General features: G+C 36.2%; 1 protein-coding gene across 1 annotated transcript in view; it reads right to left on the reverse strand.

Annotated features, from left to right (window-relative positions):
* Positions 1-16510, reverse strand: part of LOC124775235 — a 104784-nt gene that overhangs the window by 60527 nt on the left and 27747 nt on the right. Inside the window, exon 2 of the mRNA XM_047250073.1 lies at positions 12800-12903. Within this exon, the coding sequence (XP_047106029.1) occupies positions 12800-12902 (103 nt within the window). The 5' untranslated portion in view covers position 12903. The remainder of the gene's footprint in view (positions 1-12799; positions 12904-16510) is intronic.

Consider the following 16510-nt stretch of genomic DNA (forward strand, 5'->3'; position numbering starts at 1 on the left):
GTTTAGAGTTAGTCCGTTGCACTTAAACCAGTGTAGGATGTCAACGAGTACAGCATTACATTTATTTTCTAGGTCACTGTTAGTTCGACTTTCAAGCAGAATAGTGGTGTCATCGGCAAAAAGAGTAAATTTACACTCGGTGTCTGTGCAAAGTGGGAGATCATTGATGAAGATAAGGAAAAGCAAAGGTCCTAGGATGGACCCCTGAGGCACACCACACTTTAATGTGCCCCAATCAGAAGAAATGGGACTATCATTGGCACCATTAATTATCACCTTCTGTTTTCTGTTTTGCAGATATGATTCTATCCATCTACCAATGCTACCTCGCAAGCCATAAAAATTAGCCTTATATAAGAGAATGTTGTGGTCCACACAGTCAAAGGCCTTAGACAAGTCACAAAAAATTCCAATAGGTGACATTTTATTATTTATTGACTCTAAAATTTCATTTGTGAGAGAAAAAATAGCCTGCTCAGTTGATCTACCTTTTTGGAAACCAAACTGGTTTCTGTTGAGTATGTTGTGGCTGTTAAGATGTTCTACAATTCTTGTATACATTAGTTTCTCTAATACTTTTGAGAAACTACTTAGTAGTGATATTGGACGGTAGTTAGATAAATTAGTTTTGTCACCCTTCTTGAAAAGTGGTTTCACAACGGCAAGCTTTAATCTCTCTGGGACAACACCTTGCTGGATAGACTCATTAAAAATGTGACACAGGACTTGACATATGTGGTCACTACAATGCTTCAGTATTTTTGGTGAAATGTTGTCAATACCAGTGGAATTTTTATTTTTTAAGGCCTTGATGGTATTTTTAACTTCAGTAATAGTAACTGGGGCAATACAAATTGGGTCATACGTGTTAGGGTTAGCTCTGTGTAATAAATGCGTAGCAGCATTTAAGGAACCGTTACAACCTACTTGTTCTGCTGCATTTATGAAGTGATTGTTGAATATGTTGGAAACTGTTACAGGATTATGAATAACCTCATCCTTATAGCTTATCTCTGTGGTATTAACATTCTTGTTACTCTTGCCACTCTCTCTCTTTATAACATTCCAAACTGCTTTTATTTTGTTCTCAGATTTATCAATTTCAGACTTAATATACAGGCTCTTGGATTTGTTTATCACCCTTTTTAAAATTTTACAATATAACTTAAAATGAGACCTTTCAAGGGGATCATTTGATACTCTTAGTGAGGCATGTAACTCCCTCTTAGTCCTGCAAGAAATTTTTATACCTCCAGTAATCCATGGTTTACTGGAAGAAACCTCATTGTTCTTTCTGACAGTTTTTTTTTGGGAAAGCCATTTCAAATACAGATATAAATTCATTTAAAAAAAGGTTAAATTTATCTTTAACATCTGATGTGCTGTACACTGGCTCCCAATCTATCTGTGACAAATAGTCGTTAAAGGCAGACACAGTTTCAGTGTTTATACATCTATAGGACCTATAGGTGTGGGAGATTTTATTGCACAAACTGATGTTATTTACTTTCAGAAGTTGTCCATCATGGTCAGACAGGCCATAAATTACTTTGCTCACACTAGCACTGTTGACTCTATTCTTGTCAATGAAAATATTATCTAGAAGGCTCTTGCAATTTTCTGTAACTCTAGTGGGCCAGGTAACCATCGCAGCCAAGTTGTAAGAATTCATTAAGTGGTCCAGGTCAGTTTTGAGGTTGTTATCAGTTAAGAAGTTGACATTAAAGTCACCTACAATTATTAAATTTCTAGTTTTAGAGAACAATTTGGTCAAAAGAGATTCTAACTTATTCATAAAGATGCAAAACTTCCCTGCTGGAGCTCTGTAAATTGCAAGCACAGTAAGTAACATGTCCTTTGCAGAAATTTCAGTCCCGCAAACTTCAAAATGTTGATCTACACAATACTTACTTAGATCTAAAGATTTATAAATGATTTTACTGTCTATATAAATTACAGCACCACCTTTCTCCTTACTTGTTCTGCAGTAATGAGTAGCTAGATCATACCCATCAAGTTGCAGCCCATCAATTCCAACTGTTACATGATGCTCAGTAAGGCATAAAACATGAGGACGGTCAACAGTGCCCATGTCCCCTAAATTTACAGATAAAAACTCTAATTTACTTTTGAGACTTCTGATATTTTGATGAAGAATAATAAGATTCTTATAGCTACCTCTACTGTCCTTCTGCTGGTCTGCTTGTCCATTAACACCGTTAGTCCCCGTTGCACTCAAAACTGTGTTGGATACATTAAGACCTATAAATTTGTTCACAAAAACATCTGTTGTGTAAAAATTTATTTGTAAGATCAATTACCCTAACTTACTTTTGGTGTTGTGATCACATTAAAGAAAGCATATAAAACCACATTGATCCATGCTGTTGTTGTTGTTGTTGTGGTCTTCAGTCCTGAGACTAGTTTGATGCAGCTCTCCATGCTACTCTATCCTGTGCAAGCTTCTTCATCTCCCAGAACCTACTGCAACCTACATCCTTCTGAATCTGCTTAGTGTATTCATCATCTCTTGGTCTCCCTCTACGATTTTTACCCTCCACGCTGCCCTCCACTACTAAATTGGTGATCCCTTGATGCCTCAGAACATGTCCTACCAACCGATCCCTTCTTCTGGTCAAGTTGTGCCACAAACTTCTCTTCTCCCCAATCCCATTCAATACTTCCTCATTAGTTATGTGATCTACCTATCTAATCTTCAGCATTCTTCTGTAGCACCACATTTCGAAAGCTTCTATTCTCTTCTTGTCCAAACTATTTATCGTCCATGTTTCACTTCCATACATGGCTACACTCCATACAAATACTTTCAGAAATGACTTCCTGACACTTAAATCTATACTTGACGTTAAGAAATTTTTCTTCTTCAGAAACGCTTTCCTTGCCAGTGCCAGTCTACATTTTATATCCACTCTACTTCGACCATCATCAGTTATTTTGCTCCACAAATAGCAAAACTCCTTTACTACTTTAAGTGTCTCATTTCCTAATCTAATTCCCTCAGCATCAGCCGACTTAATTCGGCTACATTCCATTATCCTTATTTTGCTTTTGTTGATGTTCATCTTATATCCTCCTTTCAAGACACTGTCCATTCCGTTCAACTGCTCTTCCAAGTCCTTTGCTGTCTCTGACAGAATTACAATGTCATCAGCGAACCTCAAAGTTTTTATTTCTTCTCCATGGATTTTAATAGCTACTCCGAATTTTTCTTTTGTTTCCTTTACTGCTTGCTCGATATACAGATTGAATAACATTGGGGAGAGGCTACAACCCTGTCTTACTCCCTTCCCAACCACTGCTTCCCTTTCATGCCCCTCGACTCTTATAACTGCCATCTGGTTTCTGTACAAATTGTAAATAGCCTTTCGCTCCCTGTATTTTAACCCTGCCACCTTTAGAATTTGAAAGAGAATATTCCAGTCAACATTGTCAAAAGCTTTCTCTAAGTCTACAAACGCTAGAAATGTAGGTTTGCCTTTCCTTAATCTTTCTTCTAAGATAAGTCGTAAGGTCAGTATTGCCGCATGTTTTCCAGTATTTCTACGAAATCCAAACTGATCTTCCCCGAGGTCGGCTTCTACTAGTTTTTCCATTAGTCTGTAAAGAATTCGTGTTAGTATTTTGCAGCTGTGGCTTATTAAACTGATTTTTCGGTAATTTTCACATTTGTCAACACCTGCTTTCTTTGGGATTGGAATTATTATATTCTTCTTGAAGTCTGAGGGTATTTCGCCTGTTTCATACATCTTGCTCAGCAGATGGTAGAGTTTTGTCAGGACTGGCTCTCTCAAGGCCGTCAGTAGTTCGAATGGAATGTTGTCTACTCCCGGGGCCTTGTTTCAACTCAGGTCTTTCAGTGCTCTGCCAAGCTCTTCACGCAGTATCGTATCTCCCATTTCATCTTCATCTACATCCTCTTCCATTTCCATAATATTGTCCTCAAGTACATCGCCCTTGTATAGACCCTCTATATACTCCTTCCACCTTTCTGCTTTCCCTTCTTTGCTTAGAACTGGGTTTCCATCTGAGCTCTTGATATTCATACAAGTGGTTCTCTTATCTCCAAAGGTCTCTTTAATTTTCCTGATCCATGAAGGTTATTTTTTAGGTATGGTGTGTTTATAAAAAAACCTATAATTGTAATATGTTTAAGAGATAATTTGAAGCTTCCACTGATACTTATCTAGTTTTCTATACAATTTTCATGCCTGCTTATCATAATGCTATGTAAGTTAGTGCATTTATGCCCATTAGAATTTTGTTGTGTGTTTGTAAAACTATTTTGAACTAAGAGGAAACCAGCAATCGAGTTCTACAAGGTCCACATGAAAGTCCAGTCTTATTTCTCATGCATGTATTGATACTCTGCTTTACACACTGCTAGCAGCACTAGTATTGTTGCAGGTCACATGAGGACAGTAATCAATACTGATAAATGTACAAGAGTAGGAGAAATTGTAAATAATGTATTTAAAAAAGTAATGACTATTATTTGCAAGTATCTCTTTATCGATTTTAAAAGGACATTGCATATTTAGTTGTACACTTCAAAAGATACATGACCAGTGATACATATCATTCATGAAAAACAACTAATAGGTTAGGAAAGGTTTTCAAAAATTTTAGGATGGCAATTTAAATTGTAAAGACTGAAACTTCTTACGTGAGACATTCAGCCACTTTTGCATTTTGTGTCATTGAAAGACTTGGAGGGAACCAAATATGTAACTTAATATTTTTGGATAGTTAAACATCAGTAAGGTGTATGAAATTATATTATTGTATAACTCATCCTTAATAAACAAAATAACCATTTCACAAAGGAGTGCAGTAACAATAATGCCCGCTATTCATCCAAGGTTGTCTTGTAAATATCTGTCTATGTAGTTAGGCATTTACACTCTAGCTTCACACTAAAGATATAGCTTTTTTACTTACATACTAGGTTTGCCACACAAACCACAGTTGATATTTGACCTTGTCATTAGCCTCTTCCATCTTCTTTGGCCCATGTATTCTTCTCCAGCTAGTTCACGGTACTCATATCCTCTTTGATCCTGTCAATCCATTTCAGCCAAGGTTTTCCCTTTGGTCTGTTACTCTGATGTTTTCACCCACCACCTGCCTGGTAACCTGACCTTCTCGATATTTTACATGCCCATACTGCACTGGTCTCCTCTCTTTAAACACTGCTGTGTTGTCCAGTGAACTGTACAACTCCTGCAGTTATGGTTTTTCAGTTTCCTCCAGTTGTCTCCATCCTTTGCTGATCCAGTCATCTGTCATAGTGCAGTATTCTCAAAATTTTGCTTTCTATCTTTTGGGTCAGAATCCAGGTCTCTGCTCAGTATAGGACCACTAGTTGTATTACAGTTCTGTAGATCATAATCTTCATAGATCTCAATAGAAGCCAGAATTTGGGTGGCTTTCTGAGTACACAACTTGATATTTTTTGTTCTTGTCATTATTTCATTACCTGTCAAATTCCTTTCACTGAGTACTAACACCCCCAAAAAAATACATTTTTCATATTAGGTGCATTGTGCTGCACCTACTGCCAGGTACTCCATGTCAACAACCTCAATAGTCATTAGACATTGTGAGAGAGCAGAATGGGGCGCACCGCAGAACTCACAGACTTCGAACGTGGTCAGGTGATGGGGTGTCACTTGTGTCATATGTCTGTACGTGAGATTTCCACACTCCCAAACATCCCTAGGTCCACTGTTTCTGATGTGATAGTGAAGTGGAAATGTGAAGGGACACATACAGGACAAAAGTGTACAGGCCGATCTTGTCTGTTGACTGAGAGAGACCACTGATGGTTGTAATGTCTAATAGGCAGACATCTATCCAGACCATCACACAAGAATTCCAGACTGCATCAGGATCCATTGCCCATACTATGACAGTTAGGTGGGAGGTGAGAAAACTTGGATTACATGATCAAGTGGCTGCTCATAAGCCACACATCATGCCAGTAAATGCCAAATGATGCCTAATTTGGTGTAAGAAGTGTAAACATTGGATAATTGAACAGTGGGGAAAATGTTGTGTGGAGCGACGAATCATGGTACAGAATGTGGCGATCTGATGGCAAGGTGTGGGTGTGGCAAATGCCCGGTGAACCTAATCTGCCAGCCTGTGTAGTGCCAACAGTAAAATTCGGAGGAGGTGGTGTTATGGTGTGGTCGTGTTTTTCATGGAGGGGTCTTGCACCCCCTGTTGTTTTGCATGGCACAATCACAGCACAGGCCTACATTGATGTTTTAAACTTGCTTCCCACTGTTGAAGAACAATTCAGGGATTGTGATTGCATCTTTCAACACGATCAAGCACCTGTTCATACTTTTGTTCACATAATGTAACTGAATTCTTCTACACTTTCGAAGATTTTACCATCCACATCTCCTTTCCTCAGTACTCTTTCTATACTCCATATGGAGAGAGAAGAGCTCTGATGGTTGATGTGGCCTTGGCTCACGTGCTTCGTGCATCCATGATGGCCAATCCAATCATGAGCTTTTGTTTACATTAGCATGGCAACACCCCAGTGTTGCCATAGTGTGAGTGACCACTGCTTTCAGTAAGTTGTGCCACATGCTATGTTCAGGTTTGTGTGTATACATGTGCATTCTGCTACTCCTGTGAGTTTCTTGCCTTGCATACAAGTGGAAAAATGTGTATGTCTGTGTATAAGTATGTATAAGTGAAAAATGGCTGCCTGCAGTGTAGAGAAGAGGGCTTTTGGAAAAGGAGCTATGCTGAAAACCCAAGGATGTGAATTTATTTACAGATTGCATGTTTACTTTGAAAGGGAAAGGGACAATGGTGGGCCTTTGATATTAGTGAGTAAAGTGGTTGATAGAGTGACAGAAGCATTGAACATACCTGACAGTGAAGAGAGTCACAAATGATAAAGAGGCTGCCAATTCAGCTGTGAGCCCTGTTATTATGACACCTGGAGAGTCATGTGACTGAAACATACAACTCTGACAAAAGTGCAATCAGGCAACTCATATACACATACTAGGAAGTATTATCTGACACTTAATAATTTGATGGCATAACTGTCAGACAGCGGTTTGTTCATGGGCAGAATGACAAGTCTCTCCATTGTTTTGAAAAAAATTGGCTTCCATTGGAAGAAGTTCTCAGGATGAAAGGTAGTAATGGAATGAGGAGACATTGTAGCATGGAGATGTCATTTCCTGCGTGAGTTGCTAGTAGTGAATCTGGAAAATGTAATATGGATCGACGAAACATAGGTCAATGTGAACTCATCTGGGCTCAAAAAAAAAGCATATGTCCCAGAGCAAAACAAGACCCTTATGTTGTGAGACACAGAGAGGCTGGTAAATTAGACTGTCACATGAATAATGCCAGAAAATTGGAAGAATGTTGTGAACCACATGTGGAAATAGATTACAAGGTTAAACATTGAAGAATTTGTGAGAGAAGAATCAATTCATAATATTGTAATTTCTTTATCAGATGATGAGGTTAGCAGCAGCAAATATATCGAAGACTATGTGGTTGTGATGAGAGATGACCAAGCAGATGATGATGATCTTGGGGTTTCCGTTCTCCTGCATGAAAAATAGAGGTCCTAATTTGATATTTTGCATGTAACATTGGTGCAATTTGCTTTACCTTGTTGATGTTGAAAATCTGATTGTGTGTAATTTTTATTTTGGCTGGAACCATAGTCGTAGTAATTTTTTTAATGATGTTACCGCTGATTGACAGTAATCATTTTTATTTTATTGTTATACAATCCAGAGTTCGGCCATAGGCCATTTTCAATTACAGTAGAATATTTATTGTCAAAAGATATTAGACTGGTATGAAATACAGTGAAATCTGAACTGTATAACAATAAAATAAAAATTGTAGCAGTCATACTGTCAACTGCACTGCCAGCTGTCAGAGCTCTTCTCTCAACGTATGGAGTATAGTACCAGATTGAATAAAAGGGGGGAGAGGCAGTCTTCCTGTCACTCTCCAATAGTCACTTCAAACATCACCAGCATCTTTCCATTTGCTTTTACTGTGCACGTTGTCTTCTTTAGCATTTTTATGATTTTTTTCTACTTCTTCTGTGCTCAGCAGTTCAATCCCTCCTGTTGTACTGCCACTCTATTTTCTCTGTATAATTATTCTTCTTCTTCTGCTGCTGCTGTTGCTGCTGTCTTAACACTGTTCATGACTTCATCCACATTCAGTAGATTTTTTAAATAGTTTTGTCACTCCTCCATTGCTTTTATTTTGTCTATTATCATTTGTCCTTCTCGACATTTGATCATGTCAATCCTTGTGTCTGCTTGTGTCTGTATATGTGTGGATGGATATGTGTGTGTGTGTGAGTGTATACCCGTCCTTTTTTCCCCCTAAGGTAAGTCTTTCCGCTCCCGGGATTGGAATGACTCCTTACCCTCTCCCTTAAAACCCACATCCTTTCGTCTTTCCCTCTCCTTCCCTCTTTCCTGATGAGGCAACAGTTTGTTGCGAAAGCTTGAATTTTGTGTGTATGTTTGTGTTTGTTTGTGTGTCTGTCGACCTACCAGCACTTTCATTTGGTAAGTCACATCATCTTTGTTTTTAGATATAAAATATTTTTTTTTAAATTTTCATCCCCTGTTGGGGATGAATTTTCAGAAACACTGAAACACATATTTTATTATTATTATTATTATTATTATTATTGTTGTTGTTATTTCTAGCTAAGAAGTCAAACACCAATTGTCATAGATGAAAATGCCTTAAAACTCTTTAGTAGTTCTTAAGAAATTATTTATTTTCAAAAACCTTTCATCCACTATTTTACCCACTCAGTCGCTGAATTTCCAAAAATGCTGAAATGTATATTTTTTATTTTCTGACTGACAAACCAAACATCATTTTTCATAGTTCTAGCTTCAAAATTCCTTAATAGCGATATACTTTCAAAAAGCATTTCATAACCTATTACACCTCCTTCGGAATGGGATTTTGGACAATCCCTTTTCAAATGATGCTTACAGTACAAGATGCACACCCTCTCCAAACTTCAAGCTGCTATCCTTAGAGGTTTGGGCTGGGCGATGATGAATCAGTGTATCAGTTAGACTCAATTTCACCCCCTTTGTGGTTGAATTTCCAAAACCGGTAAAACACATATTTTTTCATCTGCAAATTCTTTCACAATGAAATATTTTTATAAAATTTTTTACTCCCTATTTCAGTTCCTTAGGGGTTGAATTTCGGTCAGGGCATTGCCTTTATACATAGAGGTAAATAGTACATAAATTGATCATGTTACTGACTAAACTAATGTGAACAACTTTATTTCTCCTTCTTGATCAGTGGTGAAGTCTGACGAGAAACAACATCATCTGCAGCCAAGAGAGGACAAATTTCTCCCAACTCAAAGACTCAATGAGAGTTTTTATTTGGCTAGAAATATAAAAAACCACATTGTCATGAAACAACTAATGTCATATCATCTATTCTCATTAGCATACTAATTTTTTTAAAGGCATACAGTAATTTTAGCAATTATGGTACAGGTTTTAGCTGTAAGCAATCAACGTTTTAATCTAGTATAAAGCTTCGAGAGCCCTGATGTTAGTTCTTGTTCCCCTCATATTTTTTGTCAGAGTGGCTGTAACTCAAATGAGAATGTGTAGCACTCACAGTTTTCATATCTAACAATGGAAACTCCAGTTTAGAATATCAACAACATTGGGATAGGGATAGATAACTACTCACTGTAAAGATGGCAAGTGGAGTTGCACACAGGCGCAATGAAAAGACTGATACACATACAGCTTTTGGCCGCATGGCATTTCAGTCTGAGCTGCCAGAGACAGTAGTCATGTGCACGCGAGGTGTGCTTGTTTTTGTGTGTGTGTGTGTGTGTGTGTGTGTGTGTGTGTGTGTATTTTCTTTTCCAAGGAAGGCTTTGGCCAAATGTAAAATGTGTGCCAGTCATTTTGTTGAGCCTCTCTGTAACTCAAGAGATCATCTTTATGTTGAGTAGCAAACTATCCTTTTCCTAATACTGTCAACTTTCATATCTGATACATGTGAAGCTACCTCACAACAACATCATTGATCAAGGTGGTTCTGTGGTGAAGACACTGGCCTCATATTTGGAAATAGCTTGGTTGATTCCCTAACTAAACATTCAGATTTAGCTTCTGTGTGGTTTCCCTAAATAACATAAATGCCAAGATGATTACTTTTAAAAAGGCGTGGCCAATTTCCTTCTCCATCCTTGTCCAATCTGAGTTTGAACACCTGTTTAGTGAACTTATCATGTACAGTATGTCAAACTCTTATTTTCCTTCTTTCTTTTCTTCCTTCCTTGCTTACAACAACCTATGCATGTTAAATGTAATGCGCACATCCTGTAGATGGAAATTTCCGCATCCCAAATGGACCAAGGATTGTAAAGTAAATCTGAAAATCAAAATAGTGGCTTTTGCTACAAACCCTTCCATTAAATTTCTTTTTTATGTCTCCCAGAAATAAAGTATGTGATTCATTGAGGGAATAAGTTTTTAAGCTCGAGTTTTAAATATAGTAACTCTGAATGTCTGGGAACAGATTACTATATCTTTTCTTATGAAAACAGTAATTTGGGAAGGGATCTGTCAAATTAGCACAAAAACAGTTTTTATACTGCAGAAGACAGTCTACTGAAATTTAAACCAGAAGTATGTGTTCAAGCCAATGTAGAAGATTTAATATTTTCACAAGTTATGCCATTTATATGCTACTAGCCATTACGTCAGTGAAACAGGTTTCTGAAGTCACAAATAAGGATATGCAAATTCACAACCATGATAAGAGGTGCAAAACAGATTTTTTCATTTGGTTAACAGAAAATTAATATTAACAGCCAGAAAATCATATGTCAAATGAGTTATTTTTCATAATTTGTTACTAAATTTAATGTTTGCAAGTTTAACAAGACTTGATGAATGAGTCACATTAAAAAATGGCTCTCATTTAAGAAGACTCATAGATATTCTAACCTGAACTTTCCATTGTCTCATTTAAGAAACACTGTCATTGGCTTGATAAAATATTTATCTTTGACCTATTTCTATTTGAAAATTTACTTGTCAAAGTGGTGAGAATTACTAATGTATATAAAAATATTGTTATCCCTATCTTCTCTTTGAGGAAGAAATTATTTATTAGTTCTGAAAGCTAGGTAATATCTAACTTCTATTTTTATGTGTGCCTTTCAGCAGTACTATTCATTTTCCTTCTGTATGTGAGTAATAGTCTCCTAATTTATTAATACACTGAAAATCAAGCCAGAATCACCAGCCGTCAGGTATGGGGATCTCTATCTGTTAGGCAAAGTAAACTATAAAGGACAACACCTGTTTTCATGGATTACGGAGACAAGCACATATCTCAGCAGTGCTAACTGAGGGAAGCTACCTGAATAAATAAATGCTGACATTATCACAGGAACATTGAATTTATGTGAAAGTGGACAATTTATCAGAGGCTGCTAGCCAGATATTCCCTTATCTCTAACTTGTCAACTGCACCTGTCACATTTCTTAGGTTTCAGCTTTTATCTGTTGCTGTCATTTGATTGTTAATTTTTTTACTTTTTATTGCTGATGTGCCTCCCCTTGCCTGATTTCATATGCAACCTCACTGTTTAATTCTTGAAAATTCTATTTTTATCAATGTTCTGTCAAACAAAAAAAATCGTAGTTATGAAAACTGTAGTATGTGACACCTCTTGTTTCTATCTATATATCTGCTGCCATACAGTAAGCAGACTTCATTTTCATGTGTTTTTAGTTTTATTACCAACAGTTTGTGATTTAAGGTTCCTTGGGTTTGGCCATGTGAAGTTAGATAACAGTTCTACCGACTGATTAAGAGTCCAGTAGTTGTCCAGATACAAATATAACTTGCATTAATATACCTGTGCATTTATATCTACATCTATACTGTGCAAACCATTGTGAGGTTTACGGCAGAAGGTACATCCCATTGTACTGTTATGGGTTTCTTCCTGTTCCATTTATGTCTGGAGTCCAGGAAGAATGACTGGTTGAATGTATCTGCATGTACAGAAATTATTCTGATCTTATCCCCATGATCCTTATGTGAGCAATACATAGGGGGTTGTAGTACATCCCTAGAGTAATCATTTAAAGCCTAAGATTTTTAAACTATTGAGAACAACAGAAATATGTAGAAAGATTGCTAAAAGAGTAAAGTAAAGCTGGAAAGTAATTTTCATTAGAGAGAAGTCTAGAAGACCCAGAACAGAAAAAGTAATTTTATCCATAATTAGCAGAGAGTGTAATTTCCATTCAAATACAAATGTTTTTATGCATTTCAAACCTTTTTTTCCCTATGCCAGCTTTTCCTTCCAGTAGAGGAAATTGAACTTGTGATAAGTTGCATGCCAGATATGGCACGAGGGATATTTCTTGACAATTTATCTGATACTATGGAATATTCCACTTCACCACATTATGATGACACTTCATCTTACTCAGGGTTCTCATGTTTACATAATAATATACAGCTGTAATCTAGTATCATCCATGATTGAAACTGAATAAGGTGTTAAAGCTATTAGCACTTCAATTAGCAATTTGATTTATATCACTGACCACAGTGATATAAGCACAAAGCAATATAGCCTGCATATTGAGTAAAAGAAAAGCAAAATATAATAATTTATAATACTTGTCTAGGCAAAATTTCTAGCAATATTTTGTCTGTCCAAATACAATGGAAATCTTCTTACATCTTCTTTCCAATGACATGTTCAGTTCTTCAGTGCTTTCACCATTTATGACTGATGTCATGTAGAGAATAAGTGTTATAGCAGATGGAGTTATAGGAGACATTCTGCAACATTTTAGGAAACTAATTACAACAAGATTAATAAGCAGTAAATAGTTAATAATTAATTTTGAGTTTAGAGCATTAACAACCTAAATAGATGTCAGAAAAATCTTAACTAAGGATTATTAATTAATTAATTCTATAACTGGCAAAAATTCTGTCCATAAGCACGAGGTTTTGGCATAATTGAACATAGTTCAGATTAATTTGAATACATACTCAGTGTTTTTCATGTATCCATTCAACCTTACCTCCTCATATACTATCATGAAGGAATACTGTAACCAATATGTGATGAGGCAAGATACACAATACACACAATTGCAACAACTATAATCTGATTTTGTATACTACACTGGCAACAAAGGCCTTGTTAATGGTGATGAGTAGCTTATATTATTTATCAATCGTACTAGCTGTTCTCTATTTATGCTTATAAAGTCTGAAAAGAACCATATTACCATGTATGTACAAAAATGTTACTTAAAAAAAAAAAAAAAAAAGATTATTGCATGTTACCTACTTATCAGTCAGACTCTCAAAGAGATTTCTGCTGGACATTTTGTTATCAGTTCCATGTAGAATTCAAACCTTACACATAGCATACAGATCTTTTATTTTTTTCCAGAATAAGCCTGTAATTGGACCTGTGTTATTCTAAAAGTCTATTCTGTGATGCAGCATATAGTGAGAGAATGCTAAATATGCTATCCATTTTGCCTGGTCACCAAAATAATGAGAGTAGTTTCTATGTGTTTCCAGCAACCTATGGAGGTGTTGATTTCATTTTGATTTGTTGTCCATCTGAACATCAATAATTGTAGCCCTTCACAGTGTATGATAAAGTTGAGTTTGAGCATGAAGTTAATACCATTGATGAACATTAGGATTTCTAAAGAGCATTTCACTGACTTGGTCAGTGTTTAATGTAGATTTAAAGTAGGAAATGACCAAGTACTGAACTCTGTGAGACATTATATTTTATTATAATGGAGCTGTCAGTTATCTGTTACAAGAGGTGAGATTCCAAATCTGAAAGTTGAGTGCAATTGATACCATTGTCTCCTGGTTCCTTCAAGTACAGTTTTATGATGTACATTATAATTGAACACCTTTGTTGGTTCAAAGAGATACTAGTAGGGTGTTTCCTTGTGTTTCAATTCTGTCATATCTTTATTTGTGATATAAAATATAATTTTATATGTTGCTGATCATTTTTAAAATTAGATAGTTAGTTCCACATGTTTGGTAGATCGCATGTTTGATAAATATAATGATGTGGAATGTGTCAGTTGAACAAAGGATGCACAAGATGGTCAGAAACAGTCTGAAAAGTTTGTAAGGGTGTACAGGGTAGGCTATGCTGAGAAGTAATTGTTTGCATTGAAGTTAGCCAGTCTGGCTGTTGTACACACCGATTCAAGTGGCCTTCCTGAGACAGTGTCACCAAACATGTTCTTTATTTGATTTCCTAAAACTAAACAAGAGGGCGATACAAAAATTGGACTTGGGATGGTAGTTATGATCGAACCCAACCCAAAAGATGAGCAGTCTTATGTATTATCATCAATGCTAAGAGAACAACAGACACTATTTGTATCTGACAGGTCACTTAAATGTGTGTTCGCAGTGGCCTGATTGGGTAATTTATGTCATGACATACTGAATTTTCTCTTAATAATTCCTTCTCAGCACAGCCTACCCTGCAACACCCTTACAAGTTTTCCAGTTTCTGACCACCATATGTGCATAGAGACACACAGTAATACCCCAGAATTACACAATAGGTGGGACCGAACAGTAAGTATAAGTAGAAGTCAGGGTTCAATTTTGCATATAAATAGGAACCACAGACTAAAAAAAATGTGATTTAGCAGAAAAATTTTCAATAAAATGTTCAACAATACAACAAATTATATTACAGTATAGTATTATGCATTGCAACAATGTAAACTGAAGTTACTGTGATATAGAAGTCTTCATAAAATCTAATAATGTTGTCTGAGAAGTCAATTTTTTTTCTTCTCATGCAGAATTTTCTCGTAGAACACTAATAAATTTTTTATTCCTTTTTTGTATCAGAAATGCACATTTTGTTGGAGCCTATTTTTTCTAAAATTTGTGACCCTTTCTCAGTTGGACTTAGGCCTTGTCAAGTTTGCAACCATCAGTTGATCTTCTGATTGTGCTGGGTCTAAAGAATCAGGCTGTTGAATGTTTTGCTCTTGCTCACACATTTATATAAGCTTATCAATTGTCATCTTCTCATGGTATGAATGTAGCAGTTCTTGAAAGTCATCACCATCCACCTTTAAATTTAATTGTCTGGTAAGATCAACCATTTCTTAAATCACATTATCAGTTCGATCAGGATTTGTTGTTGATTCCTCCTGGACGTCAGTGGTGAAAAAATATGGACACAGTTTCTTCCCGATGCCATTTAAAATTCTTTGTGAAATTTCATTCAAAATTGTCCAACAATTCCCATGGCACATAAAACATTGAAGTGCTTGCAAAAGTCTTTAACAGAGAGCTCGCTGTCTCATAGCTTTATGTAGACGTGCAATTAATTGTCTCATGAGGTAAGTTTTAAATGTTTTACTGATTCTCTGGTCCATCAGTGGAAGCAAGCTGATTCTATTCATTGACTAAAATCCAACTTTCACATGTGGGTTCAAATTAACTAGAGTAATTGGAGGATGACCTGGTGTGTTGTCAATTAATAATATCACTTTAATTGAGATTTGTTTTAATTGGCAATAATGTTTGACTCCAGGTATAAAGTGATGACTGAACCAGTCCTCAAAAGGAAAAGCTGTCACCCAAGCTTCAGCATCCAACTCTCAGATCATGAGCAACCCGTCTTTAGATGTATTTTTAAAGCTCTTGGAGCTTCTGAGTCACAAACTAAGAAAGGTTTTTACTTACAATCACCAGCTATATTCACACCAAACATTGCTGTCACTCAGTCTTTGGGGGCATTAAAATCTGGAAAGGTTTCCTTGTCTTGCACAATAAAAGTTTCTTTAGGCAACTTTTCCCAGGACACACCAGTTTCATTTATGTTGAATGTATCTAATATACCCACCTTCTTCTTCTCATTGTTTTGAGTTTCCCTGGATAGAGCAACACTCCCTCTTTAGCGGTGCTTGCTGCATCTTCAGTTTCTATGATGCTGCATCAATTACAATGACTTTGGATTGGCTAAACCAACTGTCACTAGTTTTAAACATTTTGTCTCTGACCAGCTTCTTGTTTCAATCTCTCAAAAATCAGTTTAACTTGAAAGCTCACCACGTTCTGAGCAACAGTACAATTTTTTACTCTTGCTTGATTATCAGACTGTAATTTTAACTTTGTTTCCATCTGAGCAATACTACCATGTAATTTACAAATGATACTTGAATTCAAAGACTGGGCATTTTCACAACTTTGAGAATCTATTCTTTATCTTTTATAATTGTTCTGAATGTTAGTTCTGGTAGATAAAACTTCTATGCCAATTCACAAATTTTATTTTTGCTTTGAAGACTTTGGTAATATTTAGTTTACATTCCAAAGAAAAATTTATTTTCTTGTTTTATGCAAGTGAATGAGTCCTGCTTTGTTT

This window comes from Schistocerca piceifrons, chromosome 2, assembly GCF_021461385.2.
Source record: "Schistocerca piceifrons isolate TAMUIC-IGC-003096 chromosome 2, iqSchPice1.1, whole genome shotgun sequence".
Classification (NCBI taxonomy): Eukaryota; Metazoa; Arthropoda; class Insecta; order Orthoptera; family Acrididae; genus Schistocerca; species Schistocerca piceifrons.